The sequence below is a fragment of the Hippoglossus hippoglossus genome, chromosome 21 (assembly GCF_009819705.1).
Source record: "Hippoglossus hippoglossus isolate fHipHip1 chromosome 21, fHipHip1.pri, whole genome shotgun sequence".
Taxonomy (NCBI): Eukaryota; Metazoa; Chordata; class Actinopteri; order Pleuronectiformes; family Pleuronectidae; genus Hippoglossus; species Hippoglossus hippoglossus.
In genome coordinates this window covers 3,092,108-3,108,377 of record NC_047171.1, presented here as the reverse complement: position 1 = coordinate 3,108,377, position 16,270 = coordinate 3,092,108, and the positions used below count along the sequence as shown (strand labels likewise).

At 44.6% G+C, this 16,270-nt stretch overlaps 1 protein-coding gene across 2 annotated transcripts; it reads left to right on the top strand.

Annotated features, from left to right (window-relative positions):
- The first annotated feature begins 551 nt into the window (after positions 1-551).
- Positions 552-14,916, top strand: LOC117755046 (actin-related protein 3). Of its 2 annotated transcripts, XM_034574540.1 has the most exons (13): positions 552-802; positions 3,923-3,978; positions 4,260-4,384; positions 4,603-4,713; positions 4,834-4,929; positions 5,312-5,419; positions 6,274-6,417; positions 6,509-6,682; positions 6,785-6,877; positions 7,069-7,194; positions 7,648-7,731; positions 8,812-8,931; positions 14,904-14,916. In XM_034574540.1, exons 1-12 carry the CDS (start codon positions 759-761, stop codon positions 8,905-8,907), a joined length of 1,257 nt encoding a protein of 418 aa, XP_034430431.1. In that variant the 5' UTR covers positions 552-758; the 3' UTR covers positions 8,908-8,931; positions 14,904-14,916. The 2 variants fall into 2 exon arrangements, with proteins under 2 accessions (XP_034430431.1, XP_034430430.1); XM_034574539.1 differs by lacking the exon at positions 14,904-14,916 and having other exon boundaries at positions 8,812-9,258.
- The last annotated feature ends 1,354 nt before the right edge of the window (positions 14,917-16,270 follow it).

Genomic DNA, 16,270 nt, shown 5'->3' with positions numbered 1-16,270 from the left:
ACAACTCCTCCTCCTCCTCCTCTCCTCCTTCTTCTTCCTCCTCCACCTCTTCTTCCTCCTCCTCTTCCTCTCCTCTTCTTCCTCCTCCACCTCTTTATACAACTCCTCCTCCTCCTCCTCCTCTCCTTCTTCTTCCTCCTCCTCCTGCCCCCTCCTGCTCCTCCCCATACAACTCCTCCTCCTCCTCCTCCTCTCCTTCTTCTTCCTCCTCCTCCTCCCCCCTCCTGCTCCTCCCCATACAACTCCTCCTCCTCCTCCTCTCCTTCTTCTTCCTCCTCATCCTCATCCTCTTCCTCCTCTTTCCCCGCCTCCTCCTCCTCTTCCTCCCTCCCCCCTCTTGTTCCTCCTCCTTCTCCTCCTCTTCCTCCTCCCTCCCCCCTCTTGTTCCTCCTCCACCTCCTCCTTCTCCTCCTCTTCCTCCTCCTCCCCCCTCTTGTTCCTCCTCCACCTCCTCCTCTCCCTCCTCCTTCTCCTCCTCCCTCCCCCCTCTTGTTCCTCCTCCACCTCCTCCTCTTCCCCCGCCTCCTCCTCCTCTCCCTCCTCCTCCTCCGCTGACTGACAGCCGCTCAGTCCTGCCCGTGCCTCTCTGCCCGGCCTCCGCCATCTTGCCTCTCCCCTGGCTGCGAGCAGCCGAGTGCGGAAGTGGAAGCGCAGTGTGCGGGCTCCGGGTTCCGCCTGTGGACGCGCACGGATCCTCCCCGACGACACCGCCTCTTTTCAGCGCTTCGAGTCGTGCACGGACCCCGGGAGAGAGAGAGATGGCTGGACGCTTACCGGCGTGTGTGGTGGACTGCGGCACAGGGTAGGTGGTCGGGCGCGGGGCGTGCAGCCGAGGGGGGGGGGGGGGCCCCGGGTGTCATGGAGGGTCTGGGTGCGGGGGCAGGGGCTGTCAGTGTCAGCGGAGGAGCCTGGGTGTGTGTGTCTCTGTGTGTGTTTGTGTGTGTGTGTGTGTGTCTGCGGGCGTTAGACCCACCGCTAGCCGGGGAGCTAACATGCTAACGAGCAGCTAGCCGTGGTTGTTGTGTTCCCAGCGGCTCAGCGGCACTAAGGCAGCGCTCGGTGTTCACCCTCCATCGTCCTGCTCGCTCGCCAGTTGCACCATTAGCGACATTTTATCAGCCCCCCCCTCCTCTCCCCCTCCTCCCAGTTTGTATTCTCCTGTGTCACCGTGAGACCACAGCCAGGGGAGGTGGGGTATGGGGGGGGGGGATCCCTCACATCTGGCTCCATTCATTCAGAGGGAGTTCAGCTGCTGTTGCCCCCAAAACAGCGTCTCACCACCAACATACATGTTCTAACCAGTCTTCCCACTCCGATATCTGCCCCATGAATAGAAACCAGTGTGATTCTGATGCCTCCACTCGACGCGGCGCTACTTCCTACTCAGCCTCCACTTCCTCATTCACGCGCTCTGCTCCATATATGGAGCTGTTCTCGGCGTCCGAGCATGTTTTTCTGATTTAACTTCTCTAATTCCGGCTCCTCAGCGGGTTGTTGGTTCTCTGCTCGGTGCGATTTGACTCATTGGGTCTTTTCGAGCAATAATAATTTATATTCGTTCTGGCCTTGACAGCTAAAGGATGCTCGAGAGGACGGAGTGAAAATCACAGATCCAGATGTTATCTCAGTAGCACTGTTGATGTAGATCAGTGTGTGTCTGTCTGTGTGTAGGTGTGTGTGTGTGTGCACCTCCTGTCCTGCTTGGTGTCAGTTACATCTTCACCTCCTGATTATTTTTGAAATAAATAATCATATCCACTGTGAGAGGAAGAGATTTGTGTTTCAGGCGATGTGGACATTTGCTCAAATAACTGTCCTCAGGTGATGAGAGGTGTGCTCAGCTAGTTTCGGGGGGTGGGGGGGCTTTCATGTACAGGCTTGAACTCCTCACTCCTCACTTCTCACATTGCATACCTCCCCGTCCAACACCTCCCCCCCCCCCCCCCATCCCTCCAGGCTGTAAACCAGAGAACTGCTTCAGATCTGCACCGGGGACCAGAAGAAGGAAGTGCAGCTGAGACTTGGGGTTAGCCCAGCCTGTGCTAGTTCCTACTCATTAAGCAGATGTCCCTTGTTACGTTTATAGCCAGGTCTTAAAGTTACAATGCAGACGGCAGGTTCCAGTAACTGCAAGTTTATCTGTGGAACTAACAACTTGATCAACCAAGTTAGTACGAAGTTAGACAAAAGTCACTGAGGGAGTTCGTGATGTCCAGAGGAAGACGGCTCCACTTCCTGATACACATCTACCTTCTGAGTTATTTATTGACTGTACGATAAAAACAGCCGCAGTCACATCAGGGTGTCGGCGTCGTCTAATGTGCAACACTGCCATAAATCTAAAAATCTCTACCACAGTGCATTTGAAGGGTTTGGGTGGAGTCATTGCTTCATCTATCTTAAGCAAACAGTTGAGATCTCATACCACAAGGCTGCAGTCATTAATGAGCACAGGTCAAAAGTGAACCAACATTACAGATGACACGTTTTTTAGTCAGCATTTCCCTAAAGGTACAATATTCGTCATCGGGATAAAAAACACAAGTTGTGCGATTCTAAAGTAGAGGCCCAGAGAATCGTGTGTTTTAAAAAAAATGGTTGACTCGGCTCCAGCCATCCTGTGCAATGATGTCCACCGTCTGACGTGTGTTGTGTGTTTTCGGCGTGTCGAGGCAGGTTGAGGGAGACAAGCTGGGACTGTTCTGTGGTATGAAGGTGTTCAGAGCGCTGCTGCTGCTGTCAGACCACGCTGCTGGGGTCATGAAGCAGCTGTTGACAGTGACACACATACATAATATGACTTTTATTATTGTAATAAGAGTGAAAACACATTCATGTCTCATACGTTGAATCGTTTTTTTTGTAAAAACTGCTGCTGTTGTATGTGTCGGTTAATTCATTCGCTCAGGACACGTCTGCTCCAGTTTTTATTCTTTTAACTTCTCGTACTTTTGGAAATATGCAGCTTTTTCAGCAAAAATTTGGATTTTATAATTAGTTTGTGTAGGAGGCTTCTACACTGGTGACATCATCGCATGCCTTTGACCTTGGCAGCGTGACATCAACACGTCGTGAATTTGCAGCTTGACTCAGCAAAGTCTTTCAGCAACTCAGCATTTTCTATTAAAGCCAGTTGTTGACGTTGAAATGAGGAGATTGTTCCAGTCATAACAAACCGGTTGAGTTCTTCCTGACTTTCTGATGCTGCCCCTTCCGGCTTCTTCTCTTCCTTTAGTCAGTTGAATTCAAAGAAGCCACTGTTGTGACCAGGATGTGGCCCGTAGTGCCCACAGTGCTCTGGCCGTGTCAGCGGTGTCCTCTATCAGTCCCCTGGGCCCTGAGGGCTATTATGGGAGTCTGAGCTTACCCCAGTCCAGACTACATCTGGTCAGCATGTGGCCCTTAAGACTTTCATACAGAGGAGGGTTTAACTCCATAGTCTTAACGTGTGCATCCAACTGGTTGTGCTTTAAGTATGAAGGTGAAAATGTTGTAGGAAGGACTTTTAGAAACTTGGTAAAGGTTTGGCTCACTTCTTATCACAAAGCAGAAGGAGATACAGCAGCTGATGATGAGGTCATGGCTGGTTTATATTAAGGGTTAGTGGTCAGTTTATACAGAAATGATCCCCCCCCCCCACCAGACACATATGAATAGTTCTCAGTTCCCAGTGTGACATGAATGGCTCTTTTAATGGCCTCCTATTAGCAAACTCCAGAGCTGCTGCTGCTCTTGGCATCAGACCAACTCCCCAAAGGACAGTGATGGCATTGATCAAAACAATAGGGGGAACGCAGCCCAAAATAATCTTCGCTGTAGTAAATGTTCACACGTCTAAATGCAGTTCCAGCTTTGTAGCTCCGTATTGTCCAGAGCGTCCAACTGGCTTCTAATGGAGAAATGTCCTTCTCTTCTCTTGCAGTTACACCAAACTGGGGTATGCAGGGAACACAGAGCCACAGTTCATCGTTCCATCATGTGAGTATTTCCCTGTACGTTCGATTCCCCGACCACCAGCCCACAAGGCCAGTGACACCAACAACGAAAAGGGGAAATGGTACAAGTTTCCAAAATCCCCTGCCAACAATTATAAATACTTTTCTAAATTTGACTTTGTGCCTTTAACACTTTTAACGTCTACTTTATTTCTGTATATGTAAATATTGTTTAGATTTTTGAAATGACACCATCTTAATTACCTGTAAATGTAGCTCACACAACCCTGTTGCCAGGTATTGAATTCTCTCCTCTCTCGTCAGGTATCGCCATCAAAGAGTCGGCCAAGGTCGGGGACCAGGCCCAGCGGAGGATGATGAAGGGGGTGGATGACTTGGATTTCTTCATTGGAGATGAAGCCGTAGACAAGCCCTCATATTCCACTAAGGTACGGGACCCTGTTGGATTTACGAACCCATATTTTAAAAGTATAAATAATAAATGCAGTAAACAGGAAGCAGAAGAAAGGAGATGGTTTCCCTATCTGATTATTAGGTGACTGTTTCTCTTTGAATGACTCAAACATGGAAGAGAGAGACTTCACAGGGCAACCAGAACATGTACTGAACATTATTCTAATTATTACCTGAACCCATGTGTCAACAGTGGCCAATCCGTCATGGGATTGTGGAGGACTGGGACCTCATGGAGCGCTTCATGGAGCAGATCATCTTCAAGTACCTGAGGGCCGAGCCCGAGGACCACTACTTCCTCCTGGTGAGCATGTGGCCCGTCTAGTAAACACAAAAGGGGTTAGCCCACAGTGAATTCATCTTTAAATGCCCTCTTCTTTTAAATATCTTATTTTGTCTTGTTTGTGCGCTTGTGTGTATTCAGACAGAGCCTCCTCTCAACACACCGGAGAACCGAGAGTACACAGCTGAGATCATGTTTGAGTCCTTCAACGTACCGGGGCTGTACATCGCTGTGCAGGTGAGATGTGATGGAACTTGTTCTTATGATGTCTTTACATACGTCTCACTGAAATCCTAATGTTGCTGTATGTATTTGGATGGCGTGGCTTAGGAGACTAGTGGTTAGATGGTACCTGGTTCGATTCCCAGCTCCTCCAGAGTGTGTGTTTGAGCAAGGCACTGAACCCACCGATGATTTACCACTTAGCATTATGCTAATATGCATTAAATCCAAAGTAATTTTTAGATTCTTGATCCTATCACAACATGACGAGTCATAAGCACTTCTTCTTTATGTGATCAGCTATAAAAAGTCTCGCTAATTTACATTTGAACATACAATCGTGTATATATATATAAATGTTCCATGTCCTTCACATGTGTGTTTTTGTGCGTGGCAGGCTGTGCTCGCTCTGGCAGCCTCCTGGACATCCAGGCAGGTGGGAGAGAGGACGCTGACGGGCACCGTCATCGACAGCGGAGACGGTGTCACCCATGTGATCCCTGTGGTGAGTCTACAGTTCCCTCAGTTACTCACAGTCTCTCACACATGTTCCATGTTTCTGAAGAGTCAACGCTTTGCTTTGTACATAATGATAATAATAACAATAACTTTATTTGTATAGCACTTGTCTAAACAAGGTTATAAAGTGCTTCCTTCATGGCCCTTCAGGAATCAGAACTGTTGGGTTTCTCTATAATTTTTAAGGTCTTGAGATAATGTTTTGGATTATTTTGTTTTATTATGATTTGGCGCTATACTATAATATATATAATATCTTAATATATTTATAAAGCAGCTAGTTATGTTCCGTAATTGGCTGTTTTAATTTTAGAGGGAGACATAGTAATAAATGTTTGCTCCCCTCAGGACAGCGTTTTAATTATTAACTGTGATCATTATGTAGATTTTTGACTCTTGATAAACGCCCGTGGCTCAAATTGAATCAGGATTAGTGGCATCTGTGTTGAATTGATGTTTTATACCTGATGTGGTCAAACCTGAAGAAAGTTCCTCCTTTAAAAAATTAAAATGTTTGTCTACTTGCTTAGAAACCGGATAGAGTTGATGTTTAAAAGCAAACAACAGTGTTTCAGAGGTTGGAAGGAATTGCTTCAGGAAATGTGCTTGCAGAAAACACTTAGAGACCGACTGACTCGACATTTATCTGCAGCCACATGTTCACTAACGTGCAAAAAATGAGCCAAACACAACACGGCTGGGACGTGGAGAAGCAGAAATCTAATGGAAACATCCAGTTATAGACTCTGTGTCTCTTCTATTCTCAATCTTTGTCTTCATGTTGAATGTTATGTAACATCAGCTGTTTTCAGTCTCTCTATCTGTTCCTCTGTCTCTCAGGCTGAAGGTTACGTTATTGGCAGCTGTATAAAGCACATCCCCATCGCAGGACGAGACATCACCTACTTCACCCAGCAGCTCCTGAGGGAGAGGGAGGTGGGCATCCCCCCGGAGCAGTCGCTGGAGACAGCTAAGGCGGTGAAGGTAGGTCCTCAGCTACAGCTCCCATCATCCCCTTCATCTGATGAAGACGCAATCAAAAAACATGAACTTGAACTTGTTCTGTCCCCGGCAGGAGCGGTACAGCTACGTGTGCCCGGATCTAGTCAAAGAGTTCAGTAAGTACGACACAGACGGCTCCAAGTGGATCAAGCAGTACACCGGCATCAACTCCATCAGCAAGAAGGAGTTCACCATCGACGTCGGCTACGAGCGCTTCCTCGGACCTGAGATCTTCTTCCACCCAGAGGTGAGTCAGCGCAGCGTGAATCACAACACAATCTAAGATAATGGAAAACTACAAACTTTAGACAAGGGGAACAGAGCAACAAGTCTTTCCTCTCCATCCCAGTTTGCCAACCCCGACTTCACCCAGCCCATCTCCGAGGTTGTGGACGAGGTCATTCAGAACTGCCCAATTGATGTCAGGCGTCCGCTCTACAAGGTAAACTGTCATCCATCTGTCAAATCTTTTATTTTGTTTAAGATTTACTGGTGGTGACATTGTTTTGTGCCGAGTTGGGACATTTTGGCTGAGTATCAGATCACATGGTATCAACACGTCCACAGGTCACAGGGGGCTAAGTGCTTCTTATTCCACAGCTTTGTAATCCCCGTCACCTTTTCTCTCCGCAGAACGTTGTTCTCTCAGGAGGCTCCACCATGTTCAGGGACTTCGGGCGCCGTCTGCAGAGAGATCTAAAGAGGTCGGTTGATGCCCGACTGAAGATGAGCGAGGAGCTGAGTGGAGGCAAGCTCAAGGTGAGCGGGCCCATTCATTTATAAACTGCACCGATCGATACCTCTCAGCCAAACAATTACTGTGTGAGGAGTGAAGCTGAGACTAAATGTCTCTTTCAAGATTGTACATGCTTTCCTACAACCAATATGAATAGATACAGATGGATAGTGAATAAACCCAGTAACATCTTAAATCTTCCTCTGTGATTAATAAGTAAACAACATGCTGAGTTTTCAACTATTATAAACGTTTTTTTATACCGAAATTCCCTGGGTATTGACAATGAAACACTTACTCTGCTATAAAGAGAACATGGCCTGTGTTAAGATTCCAAATATATTTGTTTTAAAGCCTCTAACAGTTTGTCTACTTCATTCTGCCTCAGTATTCCATCACTACTGCCTCTCCGAGCCTCTCTGTACGTGGGTGAATGTGACTGATCCTCGGTTTGTCTCTCTGTTCTCCCTCCTCAGCCAAAACCAATCGATGTCCAAGTTATCACTCATCATATGCAGAGATATGCAGTGTGGTTCGGTGGATCAATGTTAGCATCAACTGTGAGTACTTCAAACCTCAATGCACACAACTCTATCAACATGCAGTCAACACACACACACACTTCTCCGTGTTTAGTTAGTCTCCGGGGCAGAGACATACGTTTTAATGCAGAGACACAAGAGACATACGTCCTTAAATCCTTGTTATGTTCTTAAGGTGATGATGAGCTGACTTTGTATTTGTTAATGTGGCTGTTAGAGTTCAGGTCTCAGTTCACTTTCGATTCATCTTTGTTTAAATTATGAAAATTCTGACTCATCCAATCACTGATTTGTTGAATGCACTTAGTCACTGCTTGTATGGGAATAGAGCCCCCTGGTGGTAGGGATATGTCATGTTTTCCAGTCCATATTCCACTATCTGAGCAAGTGGGAGTAAATGTAGATATTGGATTTATGATTTTTATAATTCAGTAGAAGAGGTTCATCAGAAATGCTTGTTTGTCTTTTAGCCTCTAAGTGGGTGGGCCTGTCTTCATATATACGTGTTTGATTGACAGCTGGGGCATCAGGGGCATTAAAACATAGTTTAGACAAACTTTCATTGCAACACTGACTCGCACACGAGGCCGGGCGATGCTGCGGAGAATCAAGACTCCAGCTTTCAGCAACTAAACTGATTGAGTTGACATTTGCAGGCGATTGTTGCAGCTAATTAGCCGATTAGCTGTCGAACGTGCAAACTGACATTAGCAGTGAACTCTTTCGTGGGTGAACGTTTGTTTTGAAACTCATTCAGCAAGTGCAACACCAGTTGTGTGTCCTTGTTGGTAAGATAGATAAAGTGTTGACAAAAAAACTTCAATCATTTAACCCCTGTTGTCTATAACAGTGAGATAAACCGTTGAATTATGCTCTGCACATTTGCAATGAATCTACTGGGGTGCGCTTGATGTAATGTGGCCGTCATGATGTCGAGAGCTGCTGGCGTTAGGATCCACTGGTTCTTCACATTTAAAGTGAATTGATATGATGGTTATAATAAAAACTTTCTTCGTGTACGGACACACTAACACGTTTTAGTTTTTGTCTATTCTTACATTGGTCTGTGTTCATCGTCCCCTTCATGTGTTTCCACAGCCGGAGTTCTACCAGGTCTGCCACACCAAGAAGGACTATGAAGAGATCGGGCCGAGCATCTGTCGCCACAACCCTGTGTTTGGAGTCATGTCTTAACTCAGGACCTCGACAGTCGGACGGGTTGGAGCAGGGGTGGGGGGGTAGGATTGATGGAAGTTAGTTGGCGTAAAGGTCGGGATCAGGAGGTGGGACGATGGCGGCGCTTCTGTGCTTTTTGATTATTCGTTCAGCTGTGGGGACGCAAAGGAGATCCAGAATATAAAAAGAAAGGAGACCAGACCAAACACAAACCGGCTGGAAATTTATTGTGAATGTTCTTTCTTATGTTCTGTGTTTCCTGCTTTCTTTCTTTCTTACTTTTTCTTTTTTCTTGCTTTACTTTTCTTTTGTATTTTCTTTTTCAAAATGAGGGAAAATGGTTCGTAAACCAAAACGATTAAAAAAAAACCTTTCTGGATCTGTTGAGCAAAATGCAGTGAGTGATGATGATGATGATAACGATGATGATGATGATGATGATGCATATACAGGTGGTGTTGGTGGAGGCCGAAGATGATGACCGAAACATTGATAGTAATTTCCTGACACCAGAACATATTATTTATGTTTATAGAGCACGAGTCCAGGCGAGATCTGACGACTCTCGAGACCATTGACGAGTTTAGAACATATTATTGTCTGCTTTTAATTTCTGCAAAGGATATCAGCTTCAAATTTACATGTCTGTGTATCACGATAAGAGCTTGTTTATATTTCATACAAAAGTTTTTATATGTAAAACTTGGGAAATCAGGGGTAAAAAAAAAAAAAGAAAATGTAATCGATTACAATATGAACAAACGACTGTTTTAAAAACCATGATGCAGCTTTGATACGCAGTATTTGTTTGGGTGGGAGTGCCGTTGTTCCCCATGTGTCATTGCTGTCTTGCCCTTTAATTCTCAATACATAGATTCACATCTGCTTTCACTTCAGACAATGTCAGGTTTCCATCTCTGATGCAGTGAGAGAAGAGAGAGAGAGGGGACTTGAAACTGAATAAGAACGACTGTCAGACCAGTATTGTTAGACTAGAACTTTTTTTTTTATTATTAAATACCAAATTATTAAAATAATGGAATTTGTGTATTTAATGCCTTGCAACATTCCAATAAAGGCTCAAATTTGTTTCTAAGTCGTGGAGTGTTTGTCCTCTATGGGGGGGGTTGAAGTGTTTGAGTCCACAAAACAATTGAAGTCAATGGTGACCTCAATTCAGACGTAATAAAACAACAGGAAAAACACTACATGCCTCCGTACGGCTCCTGTGGTGTCATCCAAGTGTCCGCAAGCCCCGACGTTCATATTCGACTGGAACTGCATCATCTACATCGTGTTTTTACCCTTTAAAGCACAAACTGGACAAACTGACAACAACACTTAAACACACAAGCGTCTCCCAATGTCTCAAACCCAAACTGGACTCAACTGGACGGGTGGGACATGTTTGAGAGAGTCTTTGGCCTCTGGGATCAGAAGCCATGAAATAGTCTCTGCAGACCTGAAGGAGGACAAATCCACACGATCACGTTAGAGCCATGAAAACAATTTTCTGATGTTTCAACAGATTTTCTTATCGCTCACAGTTTGGAGCACAATGACTTCTAATGCTACTGCAATAGAACTCTGTACAGAGACATTAATCTGAATGAATATTATTAGTTTACCTTCCTGTTCACTAACAGATCAGTTATAGTTTACTGATATGGACGGATATACACTCAGAGAGATACAGCCATGCTGCATGCAGTCTAATTCAATATGTGCTACTTTGTTCAAATCAAAAGGTTTTATCCTTTGAGTAAACAGGACTTTTATTAATTGATGAAATCATGAACTGGTTGTGACGAGCCTCTCAGAGCAGGAGCCTGATGGGAGGAGCTTGGTCGTCATGGAGATTCACCTCACCTGGTCTGGCTGCAGTTCATAAGCTGGTGACATTCATCACTGTGACAGACGGTGATTACATCACACCTCCCTGCCAACGCGTCGCTCAGGTGTAAGAACTAAACTTTCAAATGTCATGTTCATTTCACAGCTAGTGAGAAATTCTGCTCAAATCCAGTGAGTGCAACAATTAGAAAAGCTGTGAATGACACATGAGACGTTTATATTTCCTCATTTGTCACTTTCATCCAAAGTGACTGAGGGACGACGCTGAAGCTTCAGCAGAGAGTCAAAGTTCAACAAGACAAAGTGAAGGAGATCAGCTGGGGGGGGGGGGGGGGTAGTTAGAGGTGTCAGGAGGAGAGATCAACAGGGTCAAAGTTAGAGATGATGTCGCTGGTTCCACCATCAAGGAACCAACAACCCTCTGGCCTGGGATGGTCTCGTGTGCAGGGACGATGGCGGTGCACTTCCCCGACGACTCTCTGGAGGAAACTATCTGTGACTTCAATCTGATTCCAGCAGCCAAGGGACAGATAACATTTGCTCATTTGTTAAACCCCCTTTTAACCAAAGTGACTTACAAATGGGGGACGACACTGAAGCTGCAGCCCGGCAGGAGAGATGGGAGTTAGTGCGAAGAACAACAGATGTTCACCGAGACAAAGTGCAGGAGATCAGATGGTGGGCTGCTCTGTGAACAGGTGCTGGTTCGGCCTGTCGTGGTGGGAGAGGTGCTGGGAGAGGACTCCATGTTCCTGTAGAAATGTGAAGTTTCCCCTCGGAGACGGCAGGTAGTGGACACAGAGAGGAGGAGAGAGGGGGGGTATTGTGAAGTATTGTAACACTGCTGCAAAGTAAAACTATAAAACTATACAGCAAATCAACCAGCAGGTTCCAGAATGATGTGGGAAGCCTTTCTAGGAAGAGGAGACTGTTTTAGGATCAGATGAATGCTCATGGATTCATAACGAAACCTTCATTAATCATGTGTAATGTTCATGTGTCCTCATACGTATGATGACGTGAGTTCTACCACACAGATGTTAAATGTTACATCACCACCACACAGCTGGACACGTATTCATCTGTCAGGTCCTTGGAGACGTGTTATTAAAGTTTTTGATTTCATCCTTTCTGTTCTCTTCTGTACGAATGACAAATGAAGGTGATACAGCCTCATCAAAATGAAGGAGGGAGTGTTGCCCCCCCCCCCACCCTCTTCCCCCCCACGCAGGTAATGGCTTCTTACTGAAAGTCAAACAATACAGCACAACACTGGGAGGAAATCTACATTTAAATTGTGTTATCCTCCTGACAGGAAGTCAATTTGGGGAAAAGGAAAAAAGCTGCCACATGGGCAATTTGTTTTGCGAGGCTGTGTTTGCAGCAAGTGTCGTAACATCTACATGGAACTGGACAGTTTGTGTTTATAATGCATGTGTTGTAAGTGGTTGCAAATTAATTCTCCAGTGTGTGGAAATAATGATTCAGTGTGTTTGAGGATGTGAAAGACAAACTGCAAACAGTCGCCAGGTAGAGAGATTCTCAAAAGATGTTAAATCCATGTTCATGAGCATTAAATCTATGCATCTCTCTTCTTCATGTGGTCTTATCATATAATATCATAATGCTGATGCTTTTTACATTTCAACGCCGCCTGTATTTATGCAACAAAACTACCTGAAGTTCTTGTTTTGTCCAACAGATGTCCCTCTCGCTGCATCCCTGTTTTTGTATCTTTTCCTTAAGAGCTATTCTGACTTTAGCACCTTTACATGAACATGCAACCGGATGGAAAAGCAATTTCATTTGGGTCCATCAGCAACGTGTGAAGCCAGGTTCACACGAGCGGCGACGGTCAACACGTCCAGAGAGAATCTCCATCTGTTTTCATGAGCTCCTCTGTGTTGCAGCAGTGTGGGTGAGAGGTCTCCGAGTGGGATGGAATCCATGTCCAGACCAGCGCTGAGGACTAAATGATGTGCTGGCACCATCCACGCACTCTGCAGGAAGGTTAAATACTGATGTGTCAGAGCAGCCAGGTCCATTTGACAGGGCATTTCCTTTTGAAGCCCGTCCGACCACAACCTGAATTGCCACTTCTTTATCGCCACACAGCCAATGTCCTGATTCATTTGATGGCTAATGACACATAAACTGCAGCGAGTCCTTGTCCCTTTGCTTCACAACACAAAGTCGTATCTCTTTATCTGCAATAACAGCCCAGAGATCCTGTGCTGTCTCACTTGAACGAGTGCCGCTCACACAGCGAAGGCATCGCAGCACTTGAATGTGTCGTACAGTGATGTGAAGCAGGAACCAGACGATTGTTGTTGTGTTGTACTGATGCAGACACACACAGACACACAGCAGGGGCCATTTGCCATGAAGCTGATGCGTTTGATATGTATTTCTATAAATAAATCAGAAGGTCCTGTAATGTAAAGTGTGAGGAAAACAGAAGGAATCTCATTACATATCAAACTGAACCCAATAGGTCGGTCGTCTTATCAGCAACAACACAAAGTAAAAGAGAAAACAAATCATTTCCAGACGTGAAGCTCTGCTGCAGACTTTCCCCTCTCGCCCTGATTGATTGGTACAATACAGGCAAAATGTATATACTTGACAATGTAAATGTAAAATGTCCCTTTCTTGATATATGCCACCCGCAAAAGTATGTTTTTTACATTACCTATAATTTAGCTGACCCTTTTATCCCAAGCGACTTCCGATAAGTGCATCAATCACGAGGGGACGAACCCAGAACAGCAAGAAGTACATGTGAGTACTTTAGCTTCAAAAAAGCCAAACTATCAAATTGCTTCATGTAAGTGCAACTAACTTTTCTTTCCAACACCAGAGTTGACGATGACATCATCTTCTTCACCGAGGTGTAGTCAGAAGAGATGTGTCTTTAGCCTGAGGTGGAACATGTGTAGACCTTCAAACAGTTTGCCTTTTTGAAATGTCATTAACAAAATCTGTATATTTTCACTGCCTTTTTATTAAAGGAGAAATATTCTTTCCCACAATTTGACAAAGTTTCTCAAAGTCTTAATAAAAACATCTGTGATACATAGGCTGCAGTCAAAACACCATAAGGATGAAGAACCTTCTCAACCCGGAGTGAGGAGCACTGTTCAGAGTGGTGTGTTCCTCTAATCCTTTAATTGCTAATTAAGGATTAGAGATTAATCCCATTTCCCCTATTTCTATGATACATGGGGGGGGGGGGGGGGTTCTGGTGTATGTGCGCCGACAGAGCCGGGAGCAGGTGTGTGTATGTTTCAAAATAACTCAATAACTTGGTTGGAATATTACTTGGCAGGATTTCTACAGATGAATAATGAGAAGCCTATTGGTTTTGGGGGAAAGCTCGCCTGTTGTTGTGTTTTCTCTGTAACACACACACACACAAATAACATCTACACTTTATTTTGAAGTCAAACCGAAGGCGAGTTCGGGTCAAAGTAGAAGTGGTGAATATTATTATTATTAATAAATATGTTAGTGTTGGCTCCTACTGTAAAACCTCATGACATCCTCAGAAAGGCCCAGGCCAGAGGTTGTTGTTGAACTTCTGCAGTTGTACGAGTCCTTGACTTGAATTGTCAAAACACCAGTATTTTGACAAAAAGTAAAATGAAATAAATAAACCCAAAATACAAAAGAAAATAAATAAATAACCTGGTTTATCTCAATAAATTTTGGATAATAGCTTTAAAGGTGTAAAATGCTTTGACACTTTATTACTTATGGATGCAGAAAACATGAATGCATTATCTTTCCATGAGGGGTTTACAGGAATCTGTCTAAGTTACAGTTGTCAACACACAAAGGCTGTTCCCTTGTCTGATCTCACTCTGTCAATTTCTCCTCAGTGAACTACAAAGAGCCTGGTCAAGCTGAAGAGCGGAAGGAGGACATCAAGGTTGTTGGATTCCACACCCCCCCCCCCCCCCCCCCCCCCCACCCCCCACCCCCCCACCCCCCACCCCCCCATCATTTTGGGGGCTGAACTTGGAGGAGACAGGAAAGATAGAGTCAGGGGAGACGAGTGGAGATAAAAGCGGCTGAAGTCTGAGGGTCTTATAGAACTGGATAAGATCGAGTCCAGGAGGACATCTCAAGGAGGCAGGCGGAGATGTGGAGGGCGATAGGAGCTGGGAGGAGGGAGGGATCCACTTCTCCTGCAGCTGAGTGCAATCAGAAGAAGGGAGGAAGAAAGGGATGACTCAAAGGAGGTCTGTCACATTCTCTCCATCACTGCAAGAGAATGGAGATGTGGGCAGTGCAGAAACAAGATAAGATCATCTTGACCAACACAAACCAGGCACATCCAAACTCCATGATACAGCAGCGGCTCTTTGTTTCGCATTATCATTATGAACAGAATGTGTAATTACTCTCCACCACCTGTTCTGATGTGCACAGGTAATCCCCCGTGGACGAGAGAAGGTATTTACTTCAGGATGCTAATGTCTCTGGATGGAGACGGTAGACGGGGCGGAGGCAGTTTCTGAATATCTCCAGGAGGAAGAGAGTCGGCCGTGCTCCGGTGGCACATTGAGGACGTGGAGCAGCAGATGGTCAAGCTGACCTTAGTGAGCGATTCAAAAAGCCAAAGCTGCGTTTTTCCAAACAAACGGCATCTTGGGATGTAACATTTCAGCTCGAACGCTGCCTGACAGCATTATAGGTCTCACAAATCATCGTCATCTGACTCTAATATAAAACAGTCACAAACAGGGAATGACAGAGCTGCTGATACTCATTAAAAGACCAAAAGCAGCAAAGCTATCTATTTATCTATTTATCTATCTATCTATCTATCTATCTATCTATCTATCTCTCTCTCTATCTATCTATCTATCTATCTATCTATCTATCTATCTATCTATCTATCTCTCTCTCTCTCTATCTATCTATCTATCTATCTATCTATCTATCTATCCATCTATCTATCTATCTATCTATCTCTCTCTCTCTCTATCTATCTATCTATCTATCTATCTATCTATCCATCTATCTATCCATCTATCTATCTATCTATCTCTCTCTCTCTCTCTCTATCTATCTATCTATCTATCTATCTATCTATCTATCTATCTATCTATCTATCTATCTATCTATCTATCTCTCTCTCTATCTATCTATCTATCTATCTATCTATCTATCCATCTATCTATCTATCTATCCATCTATCTATCTATCTATCTATCTATCTATCTATCTATCTATCCATCTATCTATCTATCTATCTATCTATCTATCTATCTATCTATCATCTATCTATCTATCTATCTATCTATCTATCTATCATCTATCTATCTATCTATCTATCTATCTGCACCCATCTGTCTGTCAGTCCATTTCAGACAGACACACATCGTCCACTCTACATATATATATGAATATATAATGATTATAATGTTTTTCTTTAGCTAATTTGTATTGTTACACATCATGATTAATTTCTGTAGCAGTGTTCAGTGACTCTGACTTTCCCTTAACTCACAGGGTCTCA

Excerpts from the sequence above, each read along its gene's own strand:
- LOC117755046 (XM_034574540.1), top strand. The coding sequence starts at position 759 with ATGGCTGGACGCTTACCGGCGTGTGTGGTGGACTGCGGCACAGG. Across the intron at positions 4,385-4,602 it reads AGCCCTCATATTCCACTAAG|TGGCCAATCCGTCATGGGAT; the intron begins GTACGGGACCCT and ends ATGTGTCAACAG. Across the intron at positions 4,930-5,311 it reads GGCTGTACATCGCTGTGCAG|GCTGTGCTCGCTCTGGCAGC; the intron begins GTGAGATGTGAT and ends TGTGCGTGGCAG.